Raw genomic sequence first — 15226 nt, 5'->3', positions numbered from 1 at the left:
CTCGGAGCTCGCCAGGACAGCCCGGGTGCGGCTGTTGGGAGCTGCGGACAAAACGCTTCAGTGGCGCGCCCGGGAGGTGTGCCGGCACCAGATGGGATGGAGACACTCCGTAGAAGTGCACGGGTAATTTCTGCTCTGATTGCGGTTTGCACCATAGCTTTCTGCATGCTGCTGTGGGGGGCAGCAAACAGCGTTGGGTCCCTGTCCTGCAAGGCGTGCCTGTGTGGGGGCACCCAGGAGGAAAGGGCTGGAAGCGCTGGAGATGTGATGGTCTCAAAAGCTCTTGAGTGATGCAGGAGGTTACGCAGGGCGAGCAGCAAAGCCTGGCATTGCTCGTGAGAGCGTTGATAGCGAACCGCTGCGGAGTCACGTCAGGCCACGCTCAGCTGCATCTCAGCCTTAACAAATGGGAAAAATAACACTTACGGCTTTAAAAATTAAACATTCCCGTTAATTATTGAACATGAATAATTTTCATGCAAATGGAGCCTGGGTGTGTGTTTCCAGAGTGACACAGTTGGGAGCAGTTACATTGGGGGATGTCGGTGACCTGTGAACTGAGAGGCTGTTCATTATTTTTAGCATTTTATGAATAGTACCCTGGAGGGTGGGACTCACCCTGGTAGAAAGCGTTGGTGGAAGAAGAAGAAGAATTTAGTTTGCACTGGTGGCCTCCCCTTCCGAGGCTTTAACTTGCAAATTGAGGTGTGTTAGGTACATTGCCCTTACATACCTGGGTATGGATATTTTGGAAGCCTCCTGGTGAGGAGGGCTGTGCTTAAGGGAATGACGAGCCAGTGACTGTGCTGCTGGAGGCTTCTGCTTGCTGCCTGGTGGAGCATCCTCAAGTCTTTGAAGGTGGAGAGAGGAAAATACCTCCTGGCTTTTCCTACCAAATTGATGGTCTCCATGTAAAATTTGAGCAGTTTGGCACAAGCTGACATATGTGAGAGTATTCCTGGCTGGGCACTGTGTCTCTCAGCATCACCTGGGACTACAGAGCAGCTCATGTCCAGGGCAGACGGAGCGTTGGATCTGCAGCTGAAGCTGCTGTGTTTGGAAAAGCTGAAGCACTGTGAGGGCTTTTCAGATGGCTTTGAGGACACTTAGTGCAGAGTGGGTGCTGGGGGTCAAGTCCAAATATCCTCTGTAATTAAGCTCCTATAAATATTGTCCTTTTCACAATGGAATGTCAGCATTTACAGTTTCCTGATTTTAAACACTGTACAGTTTGTCAAACATTTATCTCTGTCTTGAATTAAGTCTTGAGATAGGATTCCTGTTAATTTCAAATCAATATGAAAGAGGGAGAGACAGAAATTGCAATCTAGCCCTTTTCTTGAATCAATATTTTCTTTAAAAGCTGAAATGTTAGCTAGATCGTAGGTTTTTGCCATTTTTGAAATGTAGCTTATGTTTAAAGAATGTGTGTATTTCCCCTGAAAGTCGCTGATGCTGGTAAGGTTTGCAGCAGGCACAGCTGCCAGCAGGCGTTTGACCCAGAGTGGGCAGGATGGGACCAACCAGCCCTCGCAGCAGTAATGGGGAATAATGTTATCCTCACTGTTTCTGAGCTTGCCATCTCTTAATAACTTCTTGTTGTTGTTCTGTTTTGCAGAAGCCTTTGAAATTGTAGTACGCCATGCAAGAAACTTCACCAACAGCATGTTTAGGACCCACTACCAGAGCATGGGGCCCAGAGCTCTTAAGTTTGTTGGAGAACTTTTTACTGATATCTCGCTGTACATATTGGGCTCTGACATCAGTGTTAATGACATGATAAATGAATTTTTTGACAGTTTGTTCCCTTTGGTTTACTCACACTTGATTAATCCCGGCTTTCCTGATCCCTCCGTGGAAATGACCGAATGCCTGCGGGCAGCCAGGAGAGACCTCAAAGTCTTTGGTAACTACCCGAAGATGATGATGACGCAGGTGTCCAAGTCACTGCAGGCCACTCGAGTCTTTCTGCAGGCGCTCAACCTGGGGATTGAGGTGATAAACACTACTGACCACTTAAAATTCAGCAAGGACTGTGGACGAGTGCTGCTAAAGATGTGGTACTGCTCCCACTGCCAGGGGCTCCTCCTGGCCAAGCCCTGTGCCAGCTACTGCGGCGTGGTGATGCAGGGATGCTTGGCAGGTGTTGTAGAGATCAATAACCACTGGCGAGAGTACATCGGGTCTCTGGAGGGGCTGACCAAAGGCATGCACGGCATCTATGACATGGAGCATGTCCTCCTGAACCTCTTCTCCTTGGTGCGGGATGCGATCGTCTACGTGCAGAAGAATGAGGGAAAGCTCTCGACCGCTGTGAGTAGTTTTCTGCGGTTCCCCTAGCTCGCTGCCGGGGCAGGGCTCCGTGGGTACCACGAGCTCTACGTGTTGAAACCAACCTACCCCTTTCCTCCAGCCAACAGACCCTAAATGTTCCTATGGCTAGCTCCAATCTCCTCCCCTCATGTAATTCTTGGTTGGTTTTTTTTTAAACTTTAAACTTCCGTTAGCATTTGCAGCTGGTGTTTGTGGGGCCTGGGCTTCAGTTCAGGGATTTGCCGCTGTTCAGGCTGGTCAGAGCAGAAGGGTCTGGAGTCATCCTGGCATCAGCCTTGTAGCTGGGGGGTGAGATCAGGACCTGAGGTGTCCCAGCATCTTCAGTACTCCCTGGGCTCTGTACTTGCTTTGGGTAGCTCTGAAAGGCTTGTCCTGCTTTTCGTGTGTCCTCCACCTCATTTAACATCACTAAAATGTACCTCCAAGTAGATGCCAAGCTGTGGCATACCCTGCTTCCTGATTTACTAAAGAAGATAGTTTTTCCTCCTCTTTTGGGTAACTCATACCAGCTTTGGGCCACACTTAATCCTAGGGATGGGGTTATTTCCTACTAGTTAGGAATGGCCTGACTCTTTAAAAACACATTTTAGGAGTTTCTGAACATCCTGAGAAACTCAGACTTTCTTATTCAGAAAATCCCACTGCTCTGTTTGAATGCTGAGGACAAGTGAACTGTGGTGATACAATGCTTGTTTTCCAGAGGAGATTTTTCTTGGGACACAATTGAGCTGCTCCATGCAGGTAGGGCAGGTTGGGGATGGGGCAAAGGTGTGGGAATGTTGTTAGAGTTCGCTTGAAGCCAATGATGATTAAAATCTACCTCTGTTTCCCTGTTAGCTGCTTGTTCCTGTCATTCTTGACTCGTCTTTACAGAAGAACTGTGTTTATGTAGGTCACTGTAGCACTTGCACTGTAACTCTTATCTTTTTTGGGACCGTGGAAATGTATTGGCTTAGGAATTTTGCGCTATGTGGCGTTCAGCCAGCAGCACTCCTCTGTGCCGTCTGATGTGCCGTCTTTGCTCGGTGATTGCCCGAGACATGCCAGCACACATATGAGGCTGTGAAATAACGTGGTGGCACGCGGGTGGTTTCACCCCCCCTGGGTAGTTTAGCAAACACGGTATAAGCTCTGTTAATTGCTTAGAAGGAATTTTGGGACCAAATCTTCAATAAGTTGGATTACTTTTATGTTGAGGTGACCAGGAGGCAGCCAAGGCTGGGTTTTGGTGCTGGTCACCCAGGCAGATGGGTGCAGGGAGGACTCGTGGGCAGCACGTTAGGCACCAGGGTACAGAGCAGGACACTGGCTTTCAGCCTGCATGCCTTATCCCCTTTCTGCAGAAAATCCCTCTTTTACAGCAGCCTGCCAGGCATTTCTTGTGTCCCCAGGGCCACAGGGAAGGTCTGGCTGTGGGGTCTGGGGGCAGCAGCTCTGCTGGGCTCAGCTTCGGCTGCTGTGGAGCCAGGGCAGGTTCTTCTCCCATCAGTCAGAACCCGCCAGCCCTCTCTGGAACAGCAGAGGAGCAGAGATTTAACTGTAGGTTTAGCTCGGGGTCAGGTGAGATGGAGAATTCGTGTTACAGGTGATAATGCTGTATGCAGGAGAGAAGACCCAGCTCAACTCTAAGCCTGGTTGGCATTTCCAAGGCAGAAAGTAACAGATCTTACTTCTGCATATAGTGTGAGCCTGTTTGATCTCAAAAGATCAGTTGATATATTCAACTGTGAGCAAAAGCATCCAACATGTTTTGCAGTAGCAAACTTGCCCTCCTCGTAAGGTGCTAAGGCAGAGCAGAAGCATTACCCCAACAGGCTGTGTGCACACACAGTGTGCTTGGCTGTATGATTCTGAAAGGAGAAGTGTTTGTCCTCCCATATCCTTCTTTCATTTGCACAGCAATAAAAATGCACTTTTTCTTGAAGATATCTGTGCCTATAGTGAAGGAAAATGACTGTCACTTATATTATGGAATATTGAGACTGTGATCTCCCTTCAGAGAACGTGTTTGTGGGAGGATGAGGAGGTGGAGTGCCACTGAAGTCAACACAAGCCATGGCAGTAGAGCCACAATCTGCCCATCCTCTGCCAAACCAGAACATAAATTTCTTTTAAAGTAAGAAATCACTGAGCATTGCAAAACTATTCAGTGCTTTCATACTTGATAGAGCTGTTTGAATTCATTAGTGCCACATACAGTTAGGTATTTATTTAAACATAACGCCTCTTGATTATTTAATGCTTGAGTGATTCTTTTATTTGCTCTAGAGACATTCTTGAGTGAGAGGAGTCCAGGGGAAAAAAAAATACAAGCCAAGCAAGCCAATTGTCTGGCAACTGTCACTAAAAGAGAAAAGCCACTGTTATTTTTTTAAGTTTATTTTAAAAACACTGATGTTGCTCAGCTGACTCTTATGTCAAACCTGAGCCCAGAGCAACTTTTTATGAGCTGTTCAGTAGAGGAATAAGGCAGTAATGGAAGTGCTGACAGTCTGAGCTACAGCATTGCAGATGGCCTCTAGTAGCTGGTCTGCAGCCGGGATATGGGCTAAATATCTCTGCCTGTAAGTGACAGAATACAATCTTTTAGCTGTGCTGCAATGAAAGTTTTTCTCTTAAACTTATCAGCACACCCTGAGTTTCAGAGAATATACCCAGAAGCAAATGTTTGTATTTACTGTTATCCTGTAAATATGATTGGTTTTAGACACCATTGTCGTATCAAAGTGTTAAATGCTGTGCGAGTTGTCTTTGAAAATGTGGAGCTTTGCTCTTCTGCTTGCTTTTCATAGAAACTTTTTTTTTTCTGCTGACCTTGGCCACTACTGCTTCTGCAGGTAAAGTTCAATTCACCTGTGTGCTATTAAGGATAACGACATGTTATTTAATTGTCATTAAAATCCCCTAGAATTATGGAAAACTCATCTTGCATGCCTGTAGTGATTGTAGAGAGAGTAACCCTACTGCCCTTGCCTGTCCTTTGGGCTTCTTTGGTTTTTTTTGTATAATGCTGGTGGCACTTCAGTGACAGTAGCTTTTCTTCCAAGTATTTCAGCTCGCTGGTTGCGTTACCCAACGGAGCATCCTTCCTCCTTGCAGCTGCTCCTCTGTCCTGCTCACCACCCACCCCTAGGCTGGGCATGGGCATTTGCACGGGGACCTGGACCCTTTTATGGTTTGCAGCAGACCTGGCTACAAAGGAAGAGTGAACTTGAGCCCCAGAGGTGTTGCAGAGCCTCTGGGTAGGTTTCTGAGGAGCTCTGCAGTCCCCAAGAGGAGTCATAGTGCTGTTAATCTGCTTTTGGAAACTGTGCCTCCAGGCGTGCGTTTCGATGTGAGCCTGCTCGCGGTGTTGTTCCTGGTATGTAAAGAGCAATGCAGAAGGGTGAGTTCTGTAATCTGGCAGTAGGCAGTTCCCATCCCAAGCCTTGCTTTAATAGCTAATTTGTCAGGGATAGTGTGTGTTAGGGCTTTATTATTTCTGCAATATTTCTTTAAAAACTTCACCCCTAAAATATGCTATTAAAATACTTTATCAAGGAGTCTGAGTCTCAGGGCAGACTGCGAAAAAAAGTATTCTGTCTAGGGCTATATCTATATTAATTTTCCTATCTGCTACTTTTTCCCTAGTTGAAAATGTGCCTGGTACATCCACTTCTTGTAGATATTTTAAGCATGAATGTAGGGAAGAGTTATTTTAGTCAGTCTATTCGTGCTTTCTACCACAAAGACAATCGGAGGGATGTAGTACAAATAAACTTCAAAAAACGTGGAACCCCAGCACCTCTTGAAGTTAATGCTTTCTCTGCTGTTGCAAGTATGAGAGAGACAGTAGGTCTGGGTATCTTACATAGCTAATAGTTGATCTCCTTACCTTCAGCCAGTACTGTAAATTTATTTCGGTTGCAGAGCTGAAGTGTGAAGGCTGTTGGTTTGACCCAGTTATTAATATATCTACAAAAATATTTTTTCTTAATGCTTTTTTCCTCCCTGCAGTAACTGCAGGGGTTTGAACCCATCTCAGCGGAATGGGAAACAACAGGCAACTCACAGCAGAGTGAGACACGAACCGAAAAAAGGTGGGTGGCTTGGGGTGAGGCCGTTGCCGTGTGTTGCCTGTGAGGAGGAGGGTTCACTGCAGGTGTGAGCTGCCAGAGAAAGGGATGTGGGTTTTGACTGCTTTGTCCTGCACACCCAGCACGACACTGGCCCTTCAGCTGAGGGTTGCAGGACTTCTGCCCTTTAGCTGTTGCTTGGTGCCTCTTTGTCTGGACAGGGAGCTATACTTGCTGATCCCCACCTTGCGCAGCGGGACTCTCTGCTTCACAGGACCCGTGTGTGTCAGCCAAATTAGATTGGGCACAGAAGATGCTGTGGAGATGAGGAGCCTGTAACATGACTGAATCTGGGAAAGAGAACAAGTTGCAAAGGAATACAAGATTAGTCTTACAAGTCTCATAGGAAAAGTACATTTTGAAAAACATCAACAACTCACCACCAGAAAGAACATATCAAGAAACTTCAGTTAGTCCAGGCTTGTCAGGCAGGTGTGCCCCAGCCCTGGGCATTTGCGTCTCTAGGGAGAAATGCGAAGACGTTTGCTGATGGAGCTGCCCAGCCCCTGCTGCTCCCCTTGCAGTCAGTGGAATTGTGCATGGTATTGCCTAGGAAGGAAAGAGCGGGGAGCTCAGCAAAGCATTTTTCTCCACTTAGAACTGATGGCTGAGTTTCTAGAAGATCCTATTCAATTGCAAAATGAAGGTAGCCAGACCTTTGTTCAGCCATCACACCGATCTGTGCTGAGGAGGAGAACAGATCGGCGGGTGGATACCAGTGCTGTATGGGAATGGGGCGCAGGTCTCAGTGTGCTCGCACTGTGAGCAGATCCCTGATGGCTTACTTCCATGAAAGCCCCTTTAAAAGATGGCTCAGGTCTGAATTAATTAGGTTAATCTTGTGAAGCCACAGTGCAAGCGGTGTTTGGTTTTATCTCAAAGCTGGAGTGTTCGCCCCAGTCAGCGCAGGCAGAGCGTGAACCCAGCTCTGATGCTGCCCCTGGGAAGCTGCTGGTGAAGCCCCAGGAAGGAGCAGAGTCAGGTGAACTGGACCCTCATTTGCCCTTGATTTTTGAGGGTATCCTGTTAGGGAGACCATGAGCATGCTGAGACGATAATCAGCTACTTTGATGGTAGCACCACGGAGGGAAGTGCTGCTCAGTTGCCAGTTGCTGTAGGGATTTGCAGTACTGGCAGATGGACAGGGATGAAAATCAAGACGATGTAAGTAAAGGGAATTTGAAGGCCCAGGGATGAAAATATCACCTGTTGCCTTACACAGGGATTCAGTGCATTGGTCGGCATGATGATGCTGATGCTGTTTTCCCTGGACGCTGCCTGGGAGCTGCTTTTGGAGCTGGCTCACCTGGTGACTTGCTGGGAACTGCTTTACCTGGTGGGTTGCAGAAGCAGAGAGCTCCAGTGAGTTTTCTTATCTATGAATGGATTTCTTTCTGTGCTAGAGCTGGCAAGAGACTTGTGAGGAAAACTTTGAAATTACAACGCTGTTGGAGAAGTCATTCCCTTTGAGATGCCGATATCGGATTCTTTGTACTTTTAGTGCGGGTTGCTTTCCGTTGGCATTGCTCATGGGATAGTCGGCTGGATGTACAGCCTCTGTATCTTCAGTTTCTTTATCGGCAAAGTTTAATCCTCAGGCTATTCTCTAATGCTTCCTGGTAGCTAGCTCCATTTTTCACTTAAAGCTGGAAATAAGGTGAGGTTTTGTTTTTCAGTAAGCTCAGACCCACTCGTATCTGTCCCAAGGTGTGTTTATCGTGTACTTCTATTAACCATTTTGTGATAGCCAGTGTAACGTACCTGACAGGAAATGTTAAAGCCACTATCTTTTCCCTTGCATAATGAAAATAAATCTGATCACTGAGGACAGTATCAGCAATGATCCTGCTCCTGTGAAAACACCTTGGGGGTATTATGATTAGTTGTCTGAAGAGGTTTCAGATATTAAAGATTTTCTGATAGTTGGGGTAGCATATGGCAAAGTGCTAAGCTGTAAGGCATTGATTTTGGTCTAGAAATCCCCACGTTGGTCGTGGCTTGGCTGGTACTGACGGAATAATGGCAAAAATTATTCATGCCTGCCGTTTTGCAACCCACTATCAAAAATTTTGATCCAGCAATTTTGGCATACTGCAGCTGCTCTTCAATCTTCGGTTAAACATTCAAATACACAGTAGCAAATTAAGGGTCTGCATCTTGTTTTTGGAAGGGACTTTGGCATAGGTGCTTTTGACCCTCACATACATCTCCAAGGGAGTGAGGCTCAGAGGTTGTTCTCAGCCTAGGGGAGGTTTTCTTGCCTGTCTGGCCTGGGGAGGGTGCTGCTATTGAGAGATTTGTTTTTTGCAGACACGGGTAGGATACTTTTGTGGTCTTTGGTCGGCCTTGCCCTTTCTCTGCTGGAGTCCAGCATGGAAAAAGTGGCATGCTGGTCTGCCCTTTTACTTGTCCTGATGGCATTGTGAGGTTTGGGTCCATTTGTCATGGAATTGGGTCCAGATGGAGCAGGACGAGTGTGCAGGGCTATGCAGATTTGGTAGGTGGCAGCAATGGATGTGGCCAGTGATGCTCAAACCGCTGGTGCAAAGCCAGAGGAGATGGCACTGAACATCAACATGGGTATAATTTAAATTAGCATTTGATTTTGTAAATTCTTGTGTTGTCATCTCATTTTTTTGCTCTCCCTCTGTCCTTTTAACTGGACATGCTCTAGCCTCTGGCATGTTGTGCCTTTTCAGTGGAATTTGCAGTGATGCTTTTTATTTTAATTAAAGGTAGAAGGGAGCCGCTAACGGTGCCCCCTCCTCCCTGCACACATACACGGCAGCACAGGAGTGTCCTTTGACAGCGCGTTTGATGCCCAACCCAACTTTGCGCTGAAGCTCACACCAGTCTTTTCATCGACTTCTGTCAGAGGCAGATCACTCAGCTGGTGGTAACTCCATCCCCACTACTCTGAGGCTTAAAAAGAGCTTTTTAAGGCTGCTACATTTTATGGTGGAAATATCATACGGTGTCCACTGACCCTGTTGGCTGCAGCGTGAGCGAGATGCACGCAGTGGGATATTTCGCACCTTTTCCGAGCTGAAGGCAGAACAAGCTGAAAGATCTCATGCAGATTAATTACGGGTTCTGTGTACCTGTTTGCATGTACTGTGCCTTGGCCTGTTCTTTGTTTTGGTGGAGGAGCTAATTTGTCGTTGTGCGGCTGGCTCATAAGTTAAAAAAGGTATTTGGTTCCGAGATGCCCTGACATTGGTACGAAGAGCTGGCGGAGGTGGTGGTGCATAACAGCCTGAGCAATGAGGGTATGCAGTTTTGCAATACCATGCAGCGTTCTTCACCGCACAGAGTGTCTTTTTTTTCTCATCTCTCATCTTGTTCCTGGCTCCCCTCACAGCTGTGCTTGGCAGCTGGAGGTGGGATGCTTTGGGATGTAGAAGAGGAGAGAGCTGGTGATCATACCATCCCCAGCAGACTGTGCGCATTGCAGGAGGGGATGTATGGGGCTGTCTGTTCCTTGGGCGCTGAGCTTTAGGCTTTTAAATTTCAAACTGTCTCGTTTTCTAATAAATTGCAGTGGTCGAGGACATAATGCGAGGTCTTGAAGTAGATTGGCTTTAAGCAGGGGAAAAAAAAAAAAAGTTTTAGACTGAACCAAAGATCATAGGGTCAGAAAGTTCCCTCTGGGTGTCTTGAGGCTTCTGCTTCGGGAGCCATGGGAGAGGTGCTGGCCAAGGAGGAGCTGCCCCTTCGAAAGGGGACAGTTGGGGCACAGCCCTTCCTGCAGCTGAGCTGCTGAACCTCCTTCAGATTTAAACAAGCCTTATGCTCAGGGGCCTTGCTGGAATCCAAATTTACTTTACCTGAGGGATGCTACAAGCTGGTGTGTGGCAGAAACAGGAGGCTGTTTAGATTGGGCTGACCTGCCTGGCTTCTGAGGAGACTGCAGAGAGGTTACATCCGTGGCACGAGCTGCCTTCCTTCTTATTTAGCTGCACCCAGACCATCCCACCAGACTACCCATTGCCCTCTACACTTACTGGGAAACTGGGGAGCTACCTCTGGGATTTTCTCTCAAAACTGGCTGATCATCTTTGCTTTATCAGAGAGATAAAACCCCCAAGTCTCATCCCTGCAGACACAGCTCTCGTTTGCTGACCAGATTGCTGCAGCCTCCTGTGACCTCTATTAACATAGATCCCTTATTACCAAAATGTATTCTGGCCCATTTCTTTTCCTGAAGGTTTTTATCCTTGCTAAGACCCGCAGCTTTGCAACGCCAGACTTATGCTCACCAATATCTATCTCTTTATGCTTTTTACACTAAACCCTCTTTTGGCCTCATTATCCGTGACTGCAGTTTCCACCAAGACCTCCATCTGGGGTCATTCGCCGGGCATCCTTCATCTTAACCGTGCTGAGTTTACTTCCAGTGACAGTAACCCCCGTGAGTGTTGCTGCCTTAAAAGTAGAACTAAGTCTCGCATTAGCAATGCTGATGAATGAGCCAAGAACAAACCAGAAACTTAAAAGCGACCCTCTGCAAAGCAGAAATAGTGCCCAGAGCTGCCCGGGTGGAGCAGCGGCATTTTGTTTTGCGCTGGAGAGGATGAGGGGCTGGGTTGCAATGAGCATTTTGCTTCATTTTGAATTCTCTACCTGCGTGTGGTGCTGTGAGTTATATCATTTTTACATCTTATTGTAAAGTAGCTTTGAGGTACCAGGCATGAAAGATGCCATCTACAAATACATTGAGCTGGGGAAAAAAATTATGACAAATAATTGAGGAAGGTTTTTCAGCCATCTGCTGCAGCAGTGCGCCCCTCATTGCTGGCAGAGCTCTTGAGCAGTCCTCCCGGCCTCTATGGGTTACTGCAGAGTGAACCGGTGGCCTTTTCCACCCCTACCTGTTGTGTTCCCCCACTAATAAACCTCTGAGGGCACAGAACCTGCTCTCAGAGGGTGAAGTTTGCTGCTAACTGCATTATTCTTCCAAAGACTCATTTGAGCGAGAACAGACTGGCTGCAGAAATCTGTGCCGATAGCCTACAGCTACTTTGGCAGAGTTATTTCTGTTTAAAAAGAAAAAAAAAAGAAATAAAAAAGCAAGCCAGCATTTGGGGAATTTCACAGTTCTTTATGCAGGTATATCTTTCTAACCTAATCCATTTTCACACCTAATTCTGTTCTGTGGTGGTAGAGATGACGCTCTTAGCCACTGACCTGGAGAGGGTGAGTGAGCCTGATGGTTAGCGAGGGTAATTTGAGGGTGACTGATGTCCTCTGAGTTATGTCTTTCTAAAGCTTATCAACTCTTGGATTGCACGTATCGATCTGTATCACTGTACAAATAAACTCCGTGCTGCCGCTCTCCAGAGCACCAGGCAGCAGGTATTTCCGTCGATACCTCGTCGGCCTGTACTGGTATTTAAGTCGTCCATCCTCTGTCCCCTCCCCGAGGGACAGCCCGGAAATCAGGGAGCAGAAAGTGCCTGAGAACAGTGGGAACCGTGTGAGGTGATGCTGGGAAGGTTCTGGCCACAGAAATGGCACCAGGAGGAGATGGGACCAAAAGGGTTTGCCCAGCAGATGCTGAAAAATGTCCAGGACATTTCTGAGCCTTGCTTCATGCAATTCCCGTTGCTGGTGGCAAAACCAGAAGGCGCTTCTGCAGCACTTTCTACTTCAAGATTTTGGTGCGAGGTTTTTATCTTTTCAGTGAGTTGTGGAAATGCCCAGCTTGCAGCTTGCACAGTGAGTGGAAAGTAAAAAGGAGATGCACAAAAATGCCTTAAAAGTATTTAGTCTTTTTTTTTTTAATCTAATGCTTTCCACCCTTGTTTTGGAGTGATTGCATATCCATTTGTTGGAATCCGCTTTCATAATCAAATTCTAGTCCTCAGTTGGATAATATTAATAAAGGTGTTGCGATAAAGTCTAATTGATTTAATTTCTGTCTGACAACAGCCTATTGTTGAATGAGTCACTTTAACATATTAATCAGACGTATGCTATAACGTTGTAACAAGGATAAAAGTGCACACTGATTTCCATTATAAAGATATTCTCAATCAAGCAGAAGCTAATCTAAAGCTGTAAGTTATTCTGTAATTCAATTGTCCTAACCACAGAACATAGGAAAACAAGATGTGTTACAACAAAGTCTCAAAAAAAGCCCTGCAGATATTTATATCTTTATAGAAAAGAATGATTTACATTTTCAATAAGCCTAATTTGTCTTTGGGAGAAATCTAATTCCTTTATCATGAGCAAAAATCTAATGGGAGTCTTTTTACCTTGTCTGCCATGTTTTGGGTAAATTATCTTGGGGCTGACCTTTAACTGGATTAGGCCAGGACTGACTGTCGGGGAGAAAAAATTACTGTGGGTTTAGTAGCTTCAAACGCAAGAAATGTCAAAAGAGAAACCCCCCAAAATGACAGCCCAATGAAACAATGCGAATGGAACACGGGGCCTTTCTGGGCCCTTTGTTGGCCTGGAAAGGGTTAATTTTGCCAGCAGCTGTATGGAGAAATTTTTACCACTTTCCGCTAATAACGATTATTTCAGGCTTCCCCTGGGCAGGTCCAGGGCACTGCCACGGGGAGAGCCTCGTGTCACCCTGCCAGGGGGTGGGTAGTGGGCTGTGGGGTTGCTCCAGGCTTTAGCTGGAAAACAAACGGTTGTAATTACTCTGTTGAAGATACTTAGCAGCTTAAAAAATGTGTCGGAATGATTTGGTGAGCTTTGGTGCCTCCAGCCTTGTTGTTTTAGAAACATAAAGAGAAAGGTAGATGGAGGGAGCAAAAGGTGGCTGCTGGGGGTTATTCCTATGTGGAGGTTAAAATGTAAGTAGGGTTATGGTCCTTTGTGAGCGGGGAGGAACGATGGGTACCAGACCCTCTGTGGTCAGAAGGGGTTTCTATTCAGTGCAGCAAGAGAGGAGGGCATTTTATGGCGAAAAATACTGTTAGTGGCATAAAAATCTTTGGGGTGGTTTTGTTACAAGCATTTATTGAAGTATAAATCTGAAAAGCTGCGTACACCCGTGAGTGTGGTCTGCGCAGGCTGTAAAACAGGCATTGCCTTTTACCTGCCTGGTTTGCTATCACCTTAAAAGCAGGGTTAGCGGTAAGCCTTGTGTGCTTTATTTTATATAAGTATTACACTTGCTATTGAATTGCTGAGAGAGAGAGAGAGAACTAATTAAGGAGATGGGATATCATCAGTAAATTTTTCTTCCCTGAGATTTTATGAGCAGTAATTTGAAAAGAGCCCTATGAAAGTCATTGAGGAGCAAGTTAATGCTGCATTTCTAAGAATATTGCCCTTCTACTCAAAGATTATATTCAAGAATAAACAGTGTACAGTAGCTAATTGCTAGCTGACACATTATAATGGCTTTATACTTCCAAAATTGAATCGGTCTGGTTAAAAAAAAAAAAAGGAAAAAGGCATGCAGTAACTTTTTAATTATTTAACGATGTATTTCTCAAAGAATAATTGAATCTCTGCTCATGACCACGGGGGGAAGTTGGACCAGTAGATATTGACGACATTTGCAACCCAGCTGACACGGCTGCTGTTAAATAACCTATTATAGGTCCTGTCTCTGGTTTGCTGGCTTACGTTCCAGGCTGATGGCAGGTATCTGTTTTTCCTCTCTAAATTAAGCTGCTAGGAATTTATTTCTCTGGGATTGTTCCTTTCTGTAGTGCCGTAGGCACAAACACGGTACGATATTAAAACTGTCAGAAATCTGCGAAAGAAACCAATTAACCCGGGGAAGGAAAATAACAAGCGCCCTGTGCTTGCCTGGAGCGGTGGCACCGCTCGGCTTTGCCCTGTGCTGTTTCTCAGCACCTCAGCTTTGGGCGGGGGGACGACGGGGTGCACCTCTGCGCCCTGGCCCCGCTGCCCCCGGCTGCCGTTGGGACGGGGCAGTCCCAGCCTCTTCACCAAATCCTCCGAGAGTGCCAGAGCTTGCAGCCTGAAACTTGTTGCTCTCACAAGGGTTGTTGTTCACTTACTGATGCTCTGCAATGGGTAGAGGTGCAGAAAGTAATTATTTAAAAAATATTTTTTTAAAGTTCTGGCAGAAACTGGTAATCCCTTAAGCCAGTTCTTTGCTTCTCAGTCTGTTGAGATGGAGGAGATTTAATTGGCCTGCAACAGGAGTGTCTTCTAGGGAGCTGTAATAGCAAGTGGGCAACTATTACAATGTGCACAAAGCACAATGTATAGAATAATGGAATTTTTAGTTGGAAAAGACCGTTAAGACCATAGAGTCCAACCGTTAACCTAACACTGCCAAGTTAACCATGTCCCTAAGCAGCACATCTACATCTCTTTTAAATACCTCCAGGAACAGAGACTCCCTCACTTCGCTGGGCAGCCTGTCCTCACGCTTAACAATCCTTTTGGTGAAGAATTTTTTCCTAATGTCCAATACAAACCTCCCATATAACTGCAATGGAACTAGCACCTGTAGCAGAAAAGGGCTTCGCTACCTTGAGTCCAAATTTTGTGGCAAGTTAGATGATTCGTTAGCTCAATCAGCTGAGTGTGGCGCTAACACCACCAAGGTCACGGGTTTGATTCCCGTTGGGTCCCCACGTGTTTCCTGATCTAGTTCAGAGGTGGTGTCCCTGGCAACAGGGGGGCTGGATTAAAATAATCTCTAAGGTCCCTTCCAGCCTAGGCCGTTCTATGATTCTGTGATTCTATGATTCAGTGCTAATGTTGAAGTCAGGTGCTTGAGTTTGGAGCATCTTCAGCCTCCTTGGGCAATCAGAGACCCGAAGGCACAGTGG

General features: G+C 46.3%; 1 protein-coding gene across 1 annotated transcript in view; it reads left to right on the top strand.

The window, feature by feature from the left end:
* Positions 1-1618: 1618 nt before the first annotated feature.
* GPC3 (glypican 3) overlaps positions 1619-15226 on the top strand; it is a gene marked incomplete at its 5' end in the record, with an annotated part of 79597 nt that continues 65989 nt past the window's right edge. Inside the window, one exon of the mRNA XM_009876777.1 lies at positions 1619-2313. Within this exon, the coding sequence (XP_009875079.1) occupies positions 1619-2313 (695 nt within the window). The remainder of the gene's footprint in view (positions 2314-15226) is intronic.

The sequence above is a fragment of the Apaloderma vittatum genome, unplaced genomic scaffold, assembly GCF_000703405.1.
Source record: "Apaloderma vittatum isolate BGI_N311 unplaced genomic scaffold, ASM70340v1 scaffold5369, whole genome shotgun sequence".
Classification (NCBI taxonomy): Eukaryota; Metazoa; Chordata; class Aves; order Trogoniformes; family Trogonidae; genus Apaloderma; species Apaloderma vittatum.
Note: the sequence above shows the minus strand (reverse complement) of the source record. Positions and strands in the feature narration are given on the sequence as shown.